General features: G+C 42.5%; 1 protein-coding gene across 20 annotated transcripts in view; it reads left to right on the top strand.

The window, feature by feature from the left end:
- Positions 1-19,616, top strand: part of ESRRG (estrogen related receptor gamma) — a 404,653-nt gene that overhangs the window by 27,986 nt on the left and 357,051 nt on the right. For 2 of the 20 annotated variants that reach the window (XM_075749254.1, XM_075749256.1), the window contains exon 1: positions 2,432-2,792. The exons of 15 other annotated variants lie outside the window; for them this stretch is intronic. In XM_075749254.1, coding sequence (XP_075605369.1) covers positions 2,695-2,792 — 98 coding nt within the window. In that variant the 5' untranslated portion in view covers positions 2,432-2,694. Of the gene's footprint in view, positions 1-2,431; positions 2,793-19,616 lie in introns of those variants that run through there. 3 more of the 20 variants (XM_075749257.1, XM_075749280.1, XM_075749274.1) reach the window with 3 other exon arrangements.

Below are 19,616 nucleotides of genomic sequence, written 5' to 3'. Positions count from 1 at the left end.
AAAGGGAAGAGAGAGTGTTGCAGGTTGAGGTACAGCTGGGAAGACTGGGAGGAGAAAGATTTCGCGATTCCTGTGTGTCCTGTGGTCGGGATCTGTGTAGACTTTTACAAAAGAGGGGAGTTGAAGGAGCTGCGCCCCTGGATCCATGTTGACCCAGTGATGGTTGGGACACGATTATAGAGGAGAGGTGAGGAGAAGTGGGGTATAACCCAGAGTGGATGTCCTCCAGCCTTGAGAGGTGCCAGCGGGGGCGTGTGGCGTAGGACTGCTGAATACGGTGGGGTTACTGCTCTCGTGCTGCGTTCGGGAGTCTCAGCCTTTCTGCGCAGACACTTGGGTATTTAGAGGCTCTTGAGGAGGAAACTTCATTCACTGAAATTCCTGCTTCCACGGGGATTTTTTTTTTTTTTTTTTTTTTGCTTGTCTTAAATTAGTGTCTTGAGTTCTGCCTGACAAGAAGAGCTTGTTTTACTCTGTGCTGAATTTCTAGCAGGAAAAAAACCCAACCCTCTCCTGCTGTATTACAGTCAAAAGAGAGCAGGTGGACGAGGGTTGAGAGCGAGGTGTGCGGAGCCTGGGCAGCAGGCTGGGCACTGGAGCACAGAGAGCAGGCAGTCCAAGGTCACGGCCCTTCTTACGGCACAGCTGGGAGCTGGAAGCACAACCTCAGGTTCTAGCCCTTTACCTTTCTCCGACATGCAATCCCTGTCTCAAAGCTTGAGCAATGGAGCCACAGAAGCCGTGCTTTTGCAAGATGCGTTAAATGTGACGGTGCTGGTTTAGGCACGGAACGGGAAGGTGATGTGTCAGAGGTGTCGCGGCCGGTCAGTGGCAGAGCCTAGCCAGAGCTCAGCCTCGTAGCTGGGATTTTGATCCCCTGCCTTGCACTGTCTCTCCAGGGAGAAGAGCAAGATTAATCCTGCTGGTGCCACCAGACGCTTTCATTTCTCTGGTGTGGCACGGTCCAGGGGACCTCTCTCCCATAGGAGAGAGGCAAATTTGGGTGGAAGTGCATGTTGAATCAGTTCGGTACCCTGCTATAAACGGTGCCTGCCTTTTATAAAAATTATTTTTAATGCTTTACTAATCAGGTTTTGCGTGTTGTTACTTTTTTTTAATTGAAGGGAGGTGAGGACATGAACTATGAGTACCTCCGAAAATTGGGCTACAAACCCTTATACTTGTTTGTGCTTGTGAGTGAGCGTGTGCAACGTGCGTACGCACACTCGGATGTTGTGTGTGCGCAGGATCTCAATTATTTTGCTGTTTGAATCACAGAGCATGCTGTCCTGATGTACTGTCAGTTTTGGTTTCTGCCCTTTGGAATAAAGTTCAAAATATTAAAGAAATAACACGCAATATACTAGTAGCTAGAATAGTCAGAGCGCCCGAGGGGAAAAGAGAGTGGTGAATAATCTGTCTTACAAATGCTCAGAAAAAACCCCTTAACTCCTCCTAACCAGACTCTGCAATGGTGCATTTTTAAAAGGGACTCGTTTAAATTTTGTTTCTGAGGATTGCTGGTTATCCCGGAGTGAGAGGGAGGTCCCGTTTGGAAAGCAGCGTGCAAGCTCTACGGTCACGCTCTGACCGTGGGTGGGGGAGATGTACAGTCCCGGTTATTCTTTGGAGAATCACCCTGGGGTAAATGGTGAAAGGACTGAATCCGAATTAATTATTGATAATTCTTTAACATCAGATGTTCGGATATGTTCGGCGTATTGCTTCCCACTTTAAGAGTTGAAATAGCGCTCGCAGATGTATTATTTTTAAATGTTGCTTTTCTGGTCGCCTTAGTTTACTTGGACAGCAGTAAGAACCGCAGAAGCGGATGCAGGTTCTGCGCATCCCCGGTTGGTTCTGGAGGGCCAAGGAGCTAAGGGGGCACTAATGGATATTTGGAGTCACGCTGGGACTTTGGTCAGAATACCAAACTTTGCCGAATTGGGGGTGTTGTTCTCCACGGTTTTAGTCCAACGGGGGCCATGCTAAAAGGCTCTAGATAAGATACTACATGAAATAATCAGCCCCCTCCCACTCCCCAAATCTATTGACTTGTACTCTGTATCAGAAAAAAAAAAAAAAGCGCCGCGAAGTGTGACTGATGCAAGGCAGGCTCGGGATGAATTTAGGATAAACAGGATGCCTATTGCACTTAATTTAGCAATTCTAAGGCAGAAAATGCTTTTGAGCGCAGCTAACAGCTTCTCATCTGCAAATGCCACAATCAAGACAAAGCAAAATATATTGTGGCGAATTCTGCAGTTGACAGTCGTGACACAGTCAAAACCTCCTATTACAGCGAGGGAGACTTCTGCTTGTGTCACGACTGCTTAGGATGCAGGATTTCAGCGCGGCGTTAATAAAAATAATACAGTAAATATACAGTTTCAAAAGTCCTGCAGGACACGCAGCAAACGCCGGTGATTGGAACTGGGTGAAGTTGTCAAAGGTTGCTTTGCTCTCCAGAGCCTGGCAGTAGCTCCGCTGAAATGTGATGCCATTGGTTTTCAGCAAAGGTTTCTTTCTGCAGGGCTGCAAACAGAGATCAGCTGCTACTGTGTATACACAACTAGGGAGCAAATCAAGCAGCACATTTAAGCAGCCTTTTTAACCCTGAGACTTTCCAAGATTTCTTCTTCACGCAGGAAGAAGTTTCTTTCATTTTGTCAGCTGTAGCACTTTGCTCATGTAATGAGATCAGAGCTAGGATCACTGCTGCACAGTAGAAAGACTTCCTTAAGACATTTGTCCTTGAAACTGCACCAAACTCTTGGAAGAACCCAGAACCTGTAAGTATGTATGATATAGGCAACAATAGCACGGTGCAAAGCTGCAATCAACCATTATACGATAGCCGATTAGCAGGGCAGGAGGGATTTTATTTTTTTTTTTTCCTTCGGATGTTATGTTACATTCATTTTCAATTTGTTCTAAGGAAACAAATCAATTCGGGCTTCTGATACAGTGACTTTGCAGTAGATGAGCTAGTAGTAATATGTTTGATTTAACTATTTGTTGCTTTCATGTAGCTTGTGGGACAATTATTGTAGCCATCAAACTATATAGAACTTTTCTTATGTTTTTGGGCATTTTAAAGGATTTGGGGGTCCATCTTGCAAATAAGTTTTTGCTTTGCTTTTTGATTTTGGCAACCCCACCCTACACCAAACTATAAATAACAGGGCAAACGGAATTAGTGCATATTGTTCTTAGGTGGCAATAAAATATATTTGTTTGCAGGCTTAATTTAGTCATTAACAACATTGCACTGTTTGGGGTGTTTTTTGTCTTAATTGAATTCTACTCAAGGCTGTCTATTTTGTGTTTTACTATCTTGTCTGTGTCTGTTTAAGTTACTTTGCCGGGACTGCAGTCTGGTTAAACCTGTATTTAAGCACTATTTATATTCTGAGCACATTTCTGGTAAAATAAGTGTTCGAGATTTTTTTTTTTTTTAAAGCCTTAAACAGTATGGTTTTATTAGCAGTGCGCGCCGGAGAAGGCACAACATGGATGAATGTCAGACATAGACCACATAGCCTAAGTCTTCCTTGCACTAAGTCCGATCCGAACGTGTCCACTTCTGCGACTGCGACTAATAAAAGCCTTGAGCTCCCTTTCCATAAATTTTTCATACGCAATGATACTTCTGTTTATCAGATTAATTTCTCCCAGGTTAGCCTGATTGATAGCTGGATTGTGGTTTCTTAAGAGCTTTCTCCACGAAACCCCACCAAAGAGCTGCATTCCATTTAACCAGTGAATGTAAAAACTGGTAACCATGGATTCAGCCACCACTAACTGTCGAGAGCAATGACTTGTTGTAAACAATACAAATGAGCCAGGATAGCAGAAGCAACCAGACATGAAATGATTTTAATAGAAATTATGGTAAAGGTCATGTGGTACTGTATCGGCTTAAATTCAGTGTTTAAAGGGAAAGTATTTCAGTTTTTCCGGTTTGATTTCAATTGCACATCTCCACTGGCTTCACGTTTGCCTGAGACCCCCAGAAGGGAGAATGAAGCAGTTCTTTGGAAATGCCTCTGCTTAATTGCGTGTTGTGACTTAGGCCCTGATCCTGAAAATGTAGGGATAACTCTAATCACCGCGGATTATTCAAGCACTTAACATTTAGTATTTGTAAGTGTTTGTAGGATCGAGGCCTTCCTAGGTAAGTTAGTAAGAAAAAAAAAAATGCTTACATTCTAAGGAAATAATAACCTGTCACTAAAGATAAATCATGGAAATGCAAGTTTTAGTAGTGTTGTGTGGTTTGTTTGGAGATTTTTGTTTGCTTGTTTCGATAACGTGAAAACAAAATATATTTATCCCTTCGCTTTTAAATGTTATGACTTTCATTTCTCATCCACCATTTCTCAAATCCTCTTCCTAATTTATAGCCTCTCTTTTGGAGAACTGGTAAACCATAGTGTCAGCTATTATAATACAGCACGATGATAGGCACATGCAGATCGCATGAGCAGTCGTGTGTCCTATCTCAGGAATTTCCATCCCTACAAAATCTTTGCTGACTCCCAGCTGTCACATGGCTGTCACTCACAAATTCTAACCATAACCAAATCCCCCTCCCTGGGCATGCGCTCACCAAACCTCTCCACGTACGTGTAGACGCAGGCACAAATGCCCCTGCTTAAGCACTTTCTCTGCGGAAAAGGGTCTCTCCCCCAATCCTGCTGCATTCCACTAATGTTTCTCCCTTAATGTGTTCCTGGGTGCTACTTCCCTGCTGTGCCTGTGCTTTGTAAGGAGGAACCTGGAACGAGAATAGCAGTCAGTAAGAAATGCAAACAAAAATAACTTTGCACGTTATTTAATATAACAATTCAAATCAGTGTGACTCTAAATTCACAACTTTCATGGCTCCCTAAACCTCTCCAAAAAAAATTAACCCTTGCTGTTCTGCAGACAGCACTGTCGCCTTGCAGTATGCTGCCTTACTGTTTTGTGTATTTACTTGTCGTAACATTTGTATTATTTGGAAAACTTAGGTTATAAGACCCCTAGGCTGGAACTTTGGTTATTTCTATATTTCTAGGTTATTCCTGTATTTCATAGATGTCACATACATCTATGCTTTTTAATCAGTAATTATGATTTATATATTTTTCAACTAGAAGTATTTCAAACAATTTCTCATCAATCTGTTACAGCTGACCAGTCTCTGGCAAGCACAGGTTGCAACTCAAATGCATAGGTAGATACAGGACAAATCCTACTTTCCCTGTTCTTCTGAGCTGCCTTGCAGACGGAGGGGCGATTGCTTGTGTGAGTCGGGAAGGTAAGATTTAGCTTATACATTGATTAACAGGAGGCAAAAATAGACTGACTTCTACTGAAAAGAAATACTTCTGAGAAGTAAAAGGAAAGCACTTAAACAGGAATATTTGGGAAAAAAAAAAAAGCCAAATTGCAAAGTATTTTCTGTTGCTTGTCTGTGTTAAGAGCGTATTGGGGTACTCCTGTAAATCAGACCTATAAGTACATTATAACACTGTACCAAAAGGGAGGAGGTGGCTGGACAGAAGAGATACCACCTTGACTTTGCCTGCGTACACCTGGGGACGAATCCAGAACTCAAAGTAAAATGCAAGTGAAAGCACAGTTAGACTTGAGACCAATATCCAAGTAAATTGGGGAAGCTGCACTGGCCTCCTTACCATGGGCTCATTGCGAAGCATTAGTAATTCCTACACCCCTTGAAAACCAGGTGGGGGACATTTTAATCGTTGTGCCTGGTAGAAGAAACCAAATTTCAATCTGGTGAGATAATGCAGTGTTCAGGAAGGAAGGACTGCACCGTGGTCCCATGGGCTTCGCTTGCACGGGACGACGGGCCTTTTTCCTTTGCTCAAAGTACCTTCGGCATCTTTACAATCTGTGACATACCTGCTTGTCTGCTCTCCTATATTTTACGTCAAATACTGATTTTGTAATGCAAAACTTGCAGGAGTTAGTGAGTGAGCTGCCAGAAGTCAGACAGGAAGAACTGGGAGGCAAGTCCCCTTGCTTCTCTCCCAGTTTATACAGTTCAGGTGCTGGTTGATGGGCAGCTGAAGGACACTTAGCCCAGAATTCTCATTTGATGCAAAGCTCTGTGAAGATGTGTTTGAATCCCCAAAATGGAGACCCCAGTGTTTTACCCATAGGGAAATCTCAGCATGTGCAGGCAGGCAAATGTTGCAGTGCGTACTTGGGGACCAGCAGAAATATTTATCATTAAAGTAATTACTAATAATTCATGATATCTCCCTTGTAAGCACAGTAATATAGAATAATAACAAAAAATTGTATTTTATGCTTGTAATTCTAATCTACTACTTTTATGCAAAGACCATTTTTGTCAATTAGATATTTTTTTGTATATGAAAATATCACATCAGCAGTCCTCTCAACTAAATTCAAGTGGTGTAAATACAGGCACCTTTAAAAAAACCCAACAACCCACCAGTATTGATATGGAGGTACCAGGTGTAGGGAATATAGGGTCAACTGGCATCCAGGTCTGCTCACACTTTACTTCATGGTTGAGACAGCCAGCGGCACTGCAGGTAAGTGAGAAATAAATTGGTAGCTTTTGTCAGGTGGACTCCTGGCTATCAGGAACTGGACTGAAACTATTTAATTTCATGGAGCATGGCAAACTGGTTGGTCACTGAATGACAGAGCGTTGTTCTTTGAATTATTAACTCTATGTAAGCAGCACAGTGTTTTATAAATTTCTGCTTCTTTCTAGTTTCACCTCTTAGCTGGTGTGGGTAAGTGAAGTTTTTTTGAGGACTCCTATAGTCATTTTGTCTTTTGAACATTTCCAAATGTACTTCTTCCCCTGGGCTATTGAAGACCCATGATTTATGGGTTATAATGTTCTCCAGGTCAGCAAAACTGTCATGGGGTCTAAAGACAGGACTGTGATCTGTATCAACTGCATTAACTTTCCATTAACTTTCCGTGACTAGAACACGTCTTTGATTATTCTGCGTTACTCCGTTGTACAAAATAAGGTCATTCTCTGTGTATTTTAGTTTTAACAGAACCAGATTGTCACTGACCATCAGCTTTTGCATGCATAGACTCTCTCCTTCCTGGTAAGGCTTTAGGCCCAGATCCACAAAAGGATTAGATGCCTTAAGTGGGACTTAAGTGGGATTTAGGCATTGTAAGCCCAAGCTGAGATCTTCAATATCCCCACTGAACTGCCACCTAACCTTAGAAGTTGCCTAACCTGTGTGAGTGCCTCCGTTTTCAATATCCAGCTTTCCCAGGTGGCCAAAGATCTGCTTTGGAAGTTCTCAAGCACTTCCATCCTGACAAGGTCGAGCCTCTCTGCTCCCATCCTCCCCTCCGCATCCCGACAGACTTCAGAAAGCACGAGCTCCTCTCGCAAAATGGTGGCTTTCTGTGTGTGATGTATCTCACTTTCTCCAGCTGTGCCCTTGAAGGAAAGGACCCTCCAGTAGGTTTCTTTCAGGAGCAGCCTGAGAACCTTGAAAGAGGTATCAAGACATGGGAGTGACTAAGAGCGCTGAGGGCTCCGTTGCATGGGCAGAGCACCTGAAGGTTAGGTACTGGGCTGCAAAATTACTGCACCTGGAGGTTTTCTTGAAGAATCCAGGCCCCGGTGTTTTGTAAGAGCAGCTTTTGTGGGAAGCACTTTGGGGGGGAAGAACTCTTTCCTGCAAGGAGTCACTTAGGGTTTCAACTGATGCTGTGATATATGGCAGATGTTTTGTTTTTTGAAAGCCAGACTTATCGGGGTGTTCCGTGTACGCACTCAGAAACAATAACTGCTTTTGTAGGGCTTCAGTCTCAAGAATTTCTGGAGCTGCGGCTGGATTGATAGCTGTCTCGCTCAGCGGAGGCCAAAGCAAATAATGTCTTGTTAGTAGCTGAGTAAGTGGTCCTGTGCCATCACTTATTTCTCAGCTGTACCCGTGACATTTCGTGTGTTCTCAGCCATGCCTGTTGTTTGTTTAAATCCTGCTCAGTTCCTTGATTTATCAGTTTTCTGTAGACTTTTGCTCAAGTAGTCCCAAATGCTATCCTATTTCAAATAGATGCATCCTTATCAGCAAATAGTCTTTCATCAATAACTTTAACTCTTTCACGGAACTCTGCATACGTTCACTTTGACCTTCTGTTTTTTAAAATATTGGATTTTTTTTGAGGGGGCAGTATTTAGGAAGTCTGTTAGCATTTCTCCTGAATCATTCCCTCTCTTATGCAAAAGTTGTAGAGACATTTTCCTGTACCTTTTCTCTACATTAACACATAACAACATTTTTCTTTTTCCTTTTTTTTTTTTTCTTTTTCCCTTGGCTGAACTTTTTCTCAGGGAATTCCTGGCTTTCTGATTTGTCAAAGATAGCTGGACTGCATGCAACCTTAATTTTATTTATCGCTGCTTTTGATTTATGTACATGTGTACAATCCTGAAAACAATACAGCACGTAAAACCTATTTGTATAGAAGTGTAACCTAGAAACCATAGGAGCACCAAAAAAAGATACATTCTTTGAAAATTTAGAAACTGCAACCATAAGAAGTCTCTATATAGTGAATAAACTTACACATAGCATTTGTTATTGCATGTTATTTCCTACAAAGCCCAGTTGTGTTTATATTGAGGTAGCTAAAATTTGTAGGCCTGTCTATGATAATGACATCTTCATAGCTAAGAATATTATTCATGTACTTTTAAAACTGATACAGGGAGATCTGTTATTTTAATGGAGAGTATATGTTATAAATTAACCTGTAACTTTCAATCCACTAACCTCGTGATTTCAGAACAGCATGCTTGAATTATTATACATTTATTTTGGTATTTTAATGCATACAAACATTGGCTCCTAAGCACATCTTTCATAATTTCATTTGTACTTTTGAATTATTTGTCACATAATCTCACTGTGGCATTTCAAGGACAGTTTCGTAAAATTTGTTAGGAGCAGTCTTGTGAGTGTTCCTGTCTTGCTCTTTTACCTCTTTTTACTGCAGAAGATCTACTTCTGGACTTCCATGAAGATACTAACATGTTACACAGAGTGATAAAACCGAGCACAAATTAGGTATAGCACAGTAAGGTGATGTAAAGAAACCCGTTGCTGGCCACTTGCAGGAGGGAGCTGGTATTGTGAGCGTTAAATCGTCATACATAATGAACGTATAACTATTGTATGGAACCAATTTTAGGTATAGGAAGTTCAGCAAATATTGTGCCTTGGTGGTTGTCAGATCACTTGCGTGCTTGCTAAATCCTATATACAGCGCTTCCGTTTGCTGGGTTACTCATGGAGCTTTTAATAGTCAACTTAATTTTAGTTAAGGTTCAGTTTAGTAACTCTCGCAATTAGTGGAAAATATTGCCAGCATTCATCTGGTAAACCATATTACATATGATGCGCACACGCACAGTACGTGCAGAGGTAAAAAGATAATAGATTGATTTTGATGGATCCCATCGTGACTGGCTTTTAAGGATAAATTACAGAACCTTTTAATTATTGGGGGTAACCTTGCAGAAAATTGAATCTTGAGTTTGCACGTAGGAGGAAGTTTGGTCTCCCTTGCTCACCACCGCTTCCCCGTACCGGCAGCGGCTCCGTGCGCTGGGCTCCCCAGCGACCTGCCAGGCTGCGGGCTTCGTGTCGGCGCCGGTGACATGTCGCTGTGAGGTGGGCTTACCGCCGTTGTAAAAGCGAGAGCTGTTATTTTCAGGGCAAGCTTCCGAGCCTTGTCCTGCTCGTTTGCTTTGTCTCTCTGAAAGCAGCTGAGGTGCAGGAGGTAAGTCTGCCACCTGACTCCTTTGAGGCATTTTTATGCGTCATTTTATGGGTACGGATAAAGCACTACAGGTGAGATTTTTTTTTTTTTTTTTTCTCCTCGTGTAAAACGTAGGTATGACTTCAGCCAGCCAGATTAGCATCCTGCAAAATGAAATACCGGGGACAATAACTGTTAATAAGGATTAACTTGGAAATAAAGGCAAAGGTACAATAATCAAATGTAGCAAGAGGGTGTTTTTTTTTTCTTTTTTGCCGAGTGAATAGGTCAAAACGTATGTGTCTGGCTGATGTTGCTGGAAAATGAAGGCCCGTAGAGCGGTTTCTTGCCCTGTCAATGGTGCTCATGGCTCAACTAGGATTTCTTAGATCTGTAAATACCCAAAACGCAGGTGTCGCTGAGAAAAGTAAGTGGGAATTGTACAGTAGAGGAGGCCCAAGGGCAGATGCAGTTTTTATCATAGTTGTGTCCCTTGCTCAGAAGCAAATGCTGGTAACTTCTGCGTGGAGTGAAACTCAGGAGTGCACGTGCCAACCCAGTCCTTCAGGCTACAAGTCACTGTCTTGAAACCATCGTGTGGGTGCAGGGTCCTACCCTGGTTAGAAATACACCGATTTAAGAACAGGTAATAATATTTTTTGCCATAGAAACCTAATGTACAAAAGGTGAGACTGGCACTAGGCCCCTGTCGATTTGGGTGAAGAACAGGCAGCGGAGAGCTCTGATTTATAGGAGGATGTAGGTAAGTGAGGATCTGTGCTTATGAAATAATTCTCCAACTGTATGGAAAAGCATACAGGATAACATCTTGGCTTCACTGAGATCAGTGGGAATCAGCCTTGACATCGTTGTAGATTCTGTGTACTCCTGCGATGGTCTTCTCGCCGGTGACAGAAACCCCAGTAACAGACTTCAGCAGAATCCTTGCCATCACGTTACTTTTGATCTTTACAGGAAAGATATCGCTGCTAGTAATAGTATGGAATAAAAAAAAAAATACTGCCAAAGACAAGGATTTTAAAGGTTTCTATTTTATATTTTGACCCTGTTATTCTGAGTGATCCCAGCATAGAAATTGAAATGTTTGTGGGGCCTTTTGCAAAGCAGGACAAGAATGTTTTTTTCCCCCAGTTTTTCCAGTTATAAGAAACCGAGGACCAAGACTTTTGGATACTAATCATAAGAAGCCTTGAAAGAGGAAAAATAGCAATACCTACCTTGTAGGGATATTTATTTGTTTGTAAAGTATATGAACTCCTTGACAGAAAGGAGCCTTAAGAAATTCCAGGCAGTTATTCCTCTGTGACAGAAGTCTGTATTTAGGGTTCTGCTAGTCTCCGTTATTTATAACAAAACCTTTGAATATCATTTCCAAGACATGCGGCTATCAGAAACGATGTGATAATGAGGATGGAGTATAGGTCATGAGCCTGCCAATATGTGTGAGGAGATGGTGAGCTTAACCTCCCAGGTGAAAGAAAGGTTAGTATAGCAACTGCACGAACACTTCAAAGCATGCAGCTAGTTTGCTGCACTAACTTAATTATCCCTGCTATAGATATGTTTGACAAACATATCTATAGCCCAGATACTGTTACTTCTCAGTGGGAAAGAGCAGAAGGCTTCTGTTTGGTTGCCACTTGACCCAATCCTTCCTTCTACTTCCTTGCGGTACTCTTTTCAAGGACTTCCCCTGCCTTTTTGCTCATTTGATGGAGAGAAACGTACCCCTTTCTTTTTAATGGTGGAAAATACTGTAAGATGGGAAATGATGCAGCCTGATAGGATGGGTGTAAAATTATTTTTAAGCAAGTCTGATGAGGATTTAATCCTATTTTAATCAAATACTGCCTGAGCCAACCAAAAATAACCTTTTTTATCGCTCATGCTGAATCAACCATATTTTGGTGTCAGCACTATTTCTCAGCAAGCATCTTGCGTCCTCCGTGTAATACTACAGGGTGTTTTTGAGCATCCCAGTGTTGTTGACTTTCTCTGCAAACAGTGTGATCTGAAATGTAAAGAGACAGGATTACCCCAGCACTCCCCATTGCACAGAAACGCAAGCCGGTGCCCTGTTCTTTGACACTAAACCGTGGCCCTGCTGTTGGCAAGCTGTGGACTTTAATAGGCAAAGACCGTGGGGAACTTTTCAGCTTTTTACTCTTTCTGCTTCTGTAAAGTCTGTTACGCAGGGAGGCAGAGGGGTTTTTTAAACGTGGTCATTTTTAATTCCCGTCCCTGGAGTCTGGCTGACGGATTGGGAGTGTGGAGGATGGGAGTGGGCTGAAAAGACAAGCTGAAAACACAGGATGTATACGTACGTTAAAATGGAGCAAAACAAAAATAAACGCACTTAGGTGAACACAGAGGGGATCTGTTTTGGGGCCACTCTTAATGCCTGTTTTAGATGGCCTGTGGTGAAAATCATTAGCTTAAAAAGATGCTATTTATGGCTACTTTGAACTGAGTTTACGCAAACTCACTCACTAGCCAGCAGTTCTAACTGGGGAGAATGGAGATAAAATTTTGGTAGATTTTTTTTTCCTTTTTGTTCTGAACAATACTATTTTCATTGTAAACCTTAAAAAAACCCCACAAACTTTGATATGTGTTCTTTTTCACACACAGTTTATGTTAGCTGCCTCCCTTGTTCAAAAGCCCATAGGCATTGATGTATGGTAAATATAATTTGTTCAACAAAGACTTAAAAATCAGAAATGTGATTTCCTAGGTGTAAATCTGGAATTTATCCACTGTCTTTTGAGGTGTTACTGTGGATTCCTGCTTTTGTAGCAAGGATCAAAACTTGTTTGTTGACAGAGTAGTTTTCTGATGTGAGAACGTAGGTGAACACCGGTGTGTTTTATTGACTCACTTTGCTCTCCATACTGATTTTGGCATGCTGAAAGTAAAACTTTAAGCTTTCCAGATATTTACTTGTTCCGTGTTGGCCATTTGAATTCTGTTATGAAACCCTACTTCTGTGATAACTTCTGCGAGCTTGTTTCTTTTGGAGGAAAGTATTGACTTTTTTCTACTTTTAGCAAACTCTTTATGGTTTTCTCTTTGTTTCCTCTATCACAGTAATTTTTATTTTGTCTTGATGATCAGTGAACCTATTTTTTTCTTTGCATGTGGAAAAGAATAAAAGTTTTGAGAAGAGGCATTTATGGTTTGATTATTGTCTGCTTTCCTACTGTAACTGAAAGGAGGATTGTATCTTACATGAAGTATTACTTATGCACGTAGTAGTAGCTAGACTAGCATAGGTGCATTGTGAGCTATTATTTTTAAACACAGAGTGTTTGAAACGAGGTATTAAAAGCAATCAGTGTGTAGAAAATTAAGGAAAAACTACTCCTTTGATGCACGTATGCATCTTTCCATATCAACTATAAGAGAAATGTGCTCCTACCTGGAGGTAGTGACGTAGTCTAATGGAAAGAGCAAATGCCTGGGACTGAAGAGCAGTGGATTGCATTCTGGCTTGTTCCCAGTCCGCACGCCTTTGTAAAATATTTTGAGATTTCTGGATGAAAAGCATTATGAAAGAGCTAAGTGTTATTTAAGCCTGCTTAGTTAGACAGTAGGCTTTAGCCTGTATTATTTTCTAATTTGTGTGTTACATGAATAGAGTGTGAAACTGCTAGGAGAGCCTTTTATTCTTACACGCTGGCTCTTCCCTTCAGCCTCTTTTTTTTTCTGGCTTAATCGCATGTTATTGGGTGGTAAAGCATGTGGCAGCTATTTGTGCAGTAAGGAGGTGTATAAATAGCAAACATACTGAACTGTGAACAACGACTAGTTTTTTGAACACCTCTGGAAAAGCACTGACCCTCTTGGTGTGTTACTGGGGGGGAGGTGACAGGTACACGCTGTCCCTTGATTGTCCATGTAGCTGGTGGTACCTTGGTGTCCTGCAATGTGCTCCCTATCCCCTTCTCCGAAAAGGCCACTCTGTCCTTTCTAAACAGTGACGGGAATGTAACGGGTAGCTTCAGAGCCCTATCCATGACAGGTCTGTGTTTATGGCTTTATTAGGATATGTGCCACTTAAAAACATAACCTCAAGGGCACGACTTCCAAACTGTCACCATCACAGAAGGACCTTACCCGCTGTGCAATGCAATGGCTGCAGCAGACCCCTCTTCTCTACTGGACTATGCGCGGAAGACCTTTATAGCAATTCAAGCAGCACGTGTTGCCCAAGTATTTGTTTTGCCCTTTCCTCTGGGATGAGGGCAACAGGCTGGATTTCTCCATATCAGTATGTAATAGCTCGCTTAGTACAAGAAACGTGCAGTATAGCTGGAGAACCTTGCTCTAAAAAAAAGTCTGTAACTGCAAGCGAAGATTTCTAAAAGCAGATCGCTAATCTGGAAAAATTGTATGTATTGTGTTAAAGGAAGTCTCTGAGCCGCAAATAGATGGATATTGGGAAGAGTAGTCTGGGGAATTGTCACTATACGCCTGCCCCGTGACCTTCACTAAGCATCTGCTGTTTGCCACTGTCCCAAGTAAGCCTCAGTGGGCCCTTTGGTTTCACCTGCTGCGGCCGTTCTCCTAGATAACAGCAGGACATAGATGACTGTGAATATGTGTGTGTGTGTATAGCTGAGTGGACATTCACTGGGGAATATATAGCAGTGGGGACGTTAACTGCATCTCTTCATAATCCCTTTTCTGACAGTTTCTTTTTGAGTTGTTGGGGTTTTTTTCTGGCAGCGTATGAAAATGCTGTTGACTGCTTTGCACTTGAGAGTCAAGCAAATTCAGCAAGCTTCTTTCTCTCTTGTTGCTCTTTGGGTGTCTTCTGTGGGGAGAACTTGAACTCCTGCAATTTTAGCCCTGTATTGGTAATTCAGTGTGTATGGTCACCAGAATGCCATAGGGGTTATTATCATTATTATTATTTTGTTTAATTTACTTCTTGGCTAGTCCACAGCTGTAAAAATAAGGCCAGGCTTTGACAAAAAGATGTGACCTAAAACTGATGTTAAATAAATAGTCTCCCATCACATCAGAAATGTTGACTGGACCCTTGTAGCTTTAATGCCTCACACAGGGGGGGATGACACTTCCCTTTGGTGTGGAATGTGAATGTTCCTTTGTGAATGGCAGAATATGATGTTATCCTGTGACATGGTGATTTCACCTGCTCATTTTTAAGGGACTGTTGCACCTCTGAGGCCTAGGAGCTTCTCCAAAATATTTCTTAGTTAATTCGAAAACATAATCGTCTCCAAAATATCCTTGTCTAGAGTTTCTACAAAGTCTATAGAGGCTTGATGCATCATGGATTTTTTTTAATCAAGCACCTGCTTTCTTTGCCTAGCTCAGTTATGCAGCAAGGTTGTTTTTACAGTACTAAGAAGTGAGCAATATATTCCATATGCCACCAAGCTTTGTAAAGAATCCTGCTGATGACAATTTCACAGCTGCTGAGAAATAGGCCAAGCCTTCCCCATAAAGTGACAGTAAGGAAAAGAGTATCTATTCCATTGGGATTGGCCATGCATCTTCCCCAACTTCTTCCCTCTTGAAGGAAAATGCTAGCACTTCCGAACTATGTAACAACAGATGGTGGCAGAAACCAATTTCCACTGCAAAGCCATTTGGTCAGGAAGTATCAAAAAATGTTTTGGAATTGTGAAAATCAATTCTTGGCTGCAGGGCTACCAGCAGCCTACTAGGAGTGAGACGTGAAGCAACTGCTTAGCAAACCCAAGAGCCTGCTTGGCCCTGAAAGAAATGGCTTTGATCAAACATTTTAGAAATTAAAACCTTTACATATGTAGGGTCTGGACTTCAGAAGTGTTCCGTGTATTATGGGTGTTATAAAAATCAGGTTCTTAATTTCTGGACACCGTTTGCTTGACCAACTACCAAGAAAGCAGCCTTCAAAATATGCAGAATGACCTCCAGCTGAGACAAGCTTAATATAGCTCCTACTGGCCTAGTCAGGTGGAACCTTCCCTTTTGGCTCAGCCGATTTGCTGCCCACAGACCATGAAAGTCCCAGGGCTCTGGTAACATACAGGGACACAAAATTAATGTGGAAACAGCACAGGCCACTCTACTGATGGGTTACGTCTAGTCAGTTGTGTGCGTCCGTGAGTTGCTGGACACAGCAGGTTCCTTTGGTGATGTCTGTAGCTGGCCAAATGTGCTTCTTCAGAGAGCACTTTGAGAGAAGTGTAATGTGTTTCTTTTTAGAAGTGCACCATAGATGCCTGTCTGTGCCATAACTCTCTGAAATAAACAGCAACGTGGTTTTCCCTCCAGCATTTCCATTGCGAGTCTTAGCTGCCCATGTAGCGCCATACGTTGAAAACGGTTTGAGAGAACTTCCCATAGATGTGGGACGTAAACGATACTTGCTGAGCCGTCTTGTTTTATCTATTCTGTTAGAAATGTATACCAAATTATACGGTAATGTCATGTCACCAGAAACACAGAGCAGATGGAAGTATCTTTCCACATATTGACTCATGTTACTCTGATGAAAGGAATTTGTTTCTCTCCTTCTGTCAAGCCTGCTAGCCTCTGGCAAAGGATGCAACCCTCAGCGAGGAGAACTTTACCAATAATGTTCAAGTGACCATCTGATTTAAATATACTATCATTGGCCGATATAGTTCATCTGTTTGGAGTAGCCTGTCCTATTTGTTATGTTTGTGTAAGGTAACTTAAACCAAGTAGCGTTGCTCCAGATTGAGGAGACCCCAGGGAATTAACCCTTGAGGAAGCAAATATTCAGCTTGTATAAGGAAACCTTCAAGGCCCCGATAGTGGGTCCTTTGGAGACTAATCCTAATAAAGCAAGTGCCAAGTCTCTGACCTGTACTTTTATATAGAAAAGTGACACCCCCTCCCCCCCAACACGGGTTGTAAGTGCTGCGTATTAGCTACCAAAAATACAGTTTGCAAACCGCCAGTGAAGTCCTGAGGAATAAAGTAACTATGGATGTGCCGTGAGCAACTGAAACGCAGATTCCCTCTGTATTTCTGTTTGTTGTGAGTGGTGTTTGCCTTGATGAGAGCGCAGTTCTCGGATTGAAAACATGTGAAGCTGAAGTCAAAAGGGAGTCAGTGTAATCATTAACTGACTCACCTTCTGGATGTGACAAGTAATGAACCAGTCTAAACTTGCCTGGAGCTTTCTTTGGGACAATACCCACAGGGGAAACCCTCTTAAGCTCAAGTGAAGCATTATCAAATGGGCCCTCTATTTTCCCCAAATGCCAGCTCTTTTCTGTCTTGTCTCTAACCACCTGAGGACATACAACTGCTGATCTCAGCATCCCAGCCAACATTTGCATCTTGGGGCTTAAGTACATGACAGTAAAATCCCCAACACAGCCATTTTTACAAAAATTGCGTATGCTTTTTGTTTGTTTTGTTTTGTTTTTCTTAGTAGCCTGCTCCCACAACCGGGGAAAGGTTTTATCTGCCCGTGCTGGGATTTTCACATTTGCAAACCTCTTTAACCAGCACTTGGCTCTTTCCACTTTCTTACTTTGATTTGGATGACTGCCTGAAGCACCTGCTAATGGCCTGAAGCGTTCAAGCCGAAATTTGCAGTTTGTGTCCCACTCAGACTGTTTGTTACCTGCCTTCTGGAGCACCTGCTACACGGTTTGGGCTTGAGAGCCTGCTCTCTACCCGCTGACAGCAGTACTCCTCACAACATCGCTTCTCCTTAGCTTTGTCCTGCTCTCCATAGCCCCTACTTCGGCTTTGCCAGCGTCTTCAAGGTAACATCGGTGTTGTCCTGCTTGTTCTAATGCTGGAGTGAAGAACGGGGTTTCCCCTGGTACGTAGGAATAAAGGTGATGCAAAGGTAAATCAGTCATTGCGGTCATCTTAAAACCTTCACGGCAGCATTCACGAGTAGACTTTTTAATTTTTTAAAAAAAAAAGTTTTTCTAGAGAAATTGTGAACCGGGGCAGCTTGCTGAAATCAGCTTGTAGATCAGTGGTGGTCAGAAGCCGAACGGCAGTTCAGCATTAAGGAAATGTCGGAAACAGCATTACCACTTTACAGAGAAGGACCAAAAGAAACCCGAGAGACCCAAGGAATGCTCCTCCCTTTCTCCTGCTGCCTTCTGAGGATCTTTTGTATGCTTTTCCCTGAGGTTGCTCCTGATGTCTAAACATAGGGAAAGCTGTTAGAATTAGCTCTATAGGCTGTATTTCATGAGAAAATCTTCTTCTCTGGCAAGGGGCAATCTTAATGGAGACTTTCAGAGGTAACAGCTTCCAACAGGGAATTTTATTTCTGTTCTGCCTTGGGAAGCATTAGCTTTTCCCAGAGTCTTGCTCCGTACCGAGGGTATCGTTTACATGGACTTTCCCTTTCCAAAAAGGTGTTTGTTTTCTCTGTTAGAAGGATGCTGTTAACAGCTGCAGAAGAAGCTTACGTATTGGCTTCCTGCCTGGGTATTTATGCCTGTGTTACCTGCCGGTCCCTTTACCGGCAGGATCATCAACCAGTGATATCAGTGATATCATCAACCAGTGATAGAACCCGAGGGAACGGAATGAAGCTGCGATGGGGGAGGTTTAGGTTGGATATCAGGAAAAGGTTCTTCACTGAGAGGGTGGTCGGGCACTGGAACAGGGTCCCCAGGGAAGTGGTCACAACACCGAGCTTGGCTGAGTTCAAGAAGTGTCTGGATAACGCTCTCAGTCATATGCTCTGATTCAGCTGGTCTGTGTGGAGCCAGGAGTTGGACTTCATGATCCTTATGGGTCCCTTCCAACTCAGGATATTCTATGATTCTATGCTCCTCTTCCCCAACGAGCTGTATTCTTTAATACAGCCGCACCGTGCCCTCCACCCACCTTCCACGTTAGTGCCGTGCAGGGTTTCCCCTGGGAACCGAAGCATCTCCCTACGTGCCTGGGCTGCAAACTGGGGCTTGTCTGCACCAGTGACATCTGCTCTTGCAGAACTGGGCAGGGCAAGGGCTGACTTTTCCCTCCTCGCTTTCCTTTGGTTGCCTCAAAATAACCCTAATTAATTTTGTGGAGAGTTTAGTTTGTTCCCATGATGGGATTGCTCTTTGTGCAGATCTCTTGCATGCTATATTTAGGTATGGTTTTTGGAACACCATGTGACCCGAATCAGATAACTCCTGAACTACTAATCATGTCTTTGACTCCCTCCGTGGCTTTGGGGTATTTTACGGTTGTTTTCTTACATACAGAATGAAAACAGATATACTCATCTGCCTTGTAAAAGCTGTTGCCAGGGTTAACAAATATTTAAGACATTGGTTTAAGCTAAATTTCATTTTATTATTTCTGCTATAGTTGTAGTTTTATTGTTTCTTAGATGTTTAACTTCAGAAAAATGATTCTTTACCATCTTAGTTTTTCTTACTGGATGACCCTGTTTCATCATTTTAAAAGAAAAAAACAGGTTTCCTCTGTGTTTGTAGATGAAGATAGGGCAGAGAGAAAAAACTGGATGCCCTCGTTTCTGGCCGCACACAAACTTTCTTCCTTTGTTTACTAGTTGGTCGATCCATATAGATGAAAAGCCCAAACCATTGGCCTGAACTATTTCCCCTTGTTAGCTACATCCCTTTGCTTAACAGGGGAAGTGAGTTATCTGCTTGGTTTTTTTCCTCATTCTTCAAGTTCTGCAGCCTGGCTTGTATCCTGCCATCGCTCGCTGCTGGAGGCCACTCAAGCCCTGGAGGAAGCCGAGCTCCCTTCAGCTCCGCATCCAGCATGGCGGGGGTTTGGAGCCTGTCAGCCGTTTCAAGGCATCATCTCTTTGTTGCTCATGTCCG

This window comes from Balearica regulorum, chromosome 3 (genome assembly GCF_011004875.1).
Source record: "Balearica regulorum gibbericeps isolate bBalReg1 chromosome 3, bBalReg1.pri, whole genome shotgun sequence".
Classification (NCBI taxonomy): Eukaryota; Metazoa; Chordata; class Aves; order Gruiformes; family Gruidae; genus Balearica; species Balearica regulorum.
The sequence above is the reverse complement of the archived record's forward strand: the minus strand, read 5'-3'. Positions and strand labels throughout refer to the sequence as shown.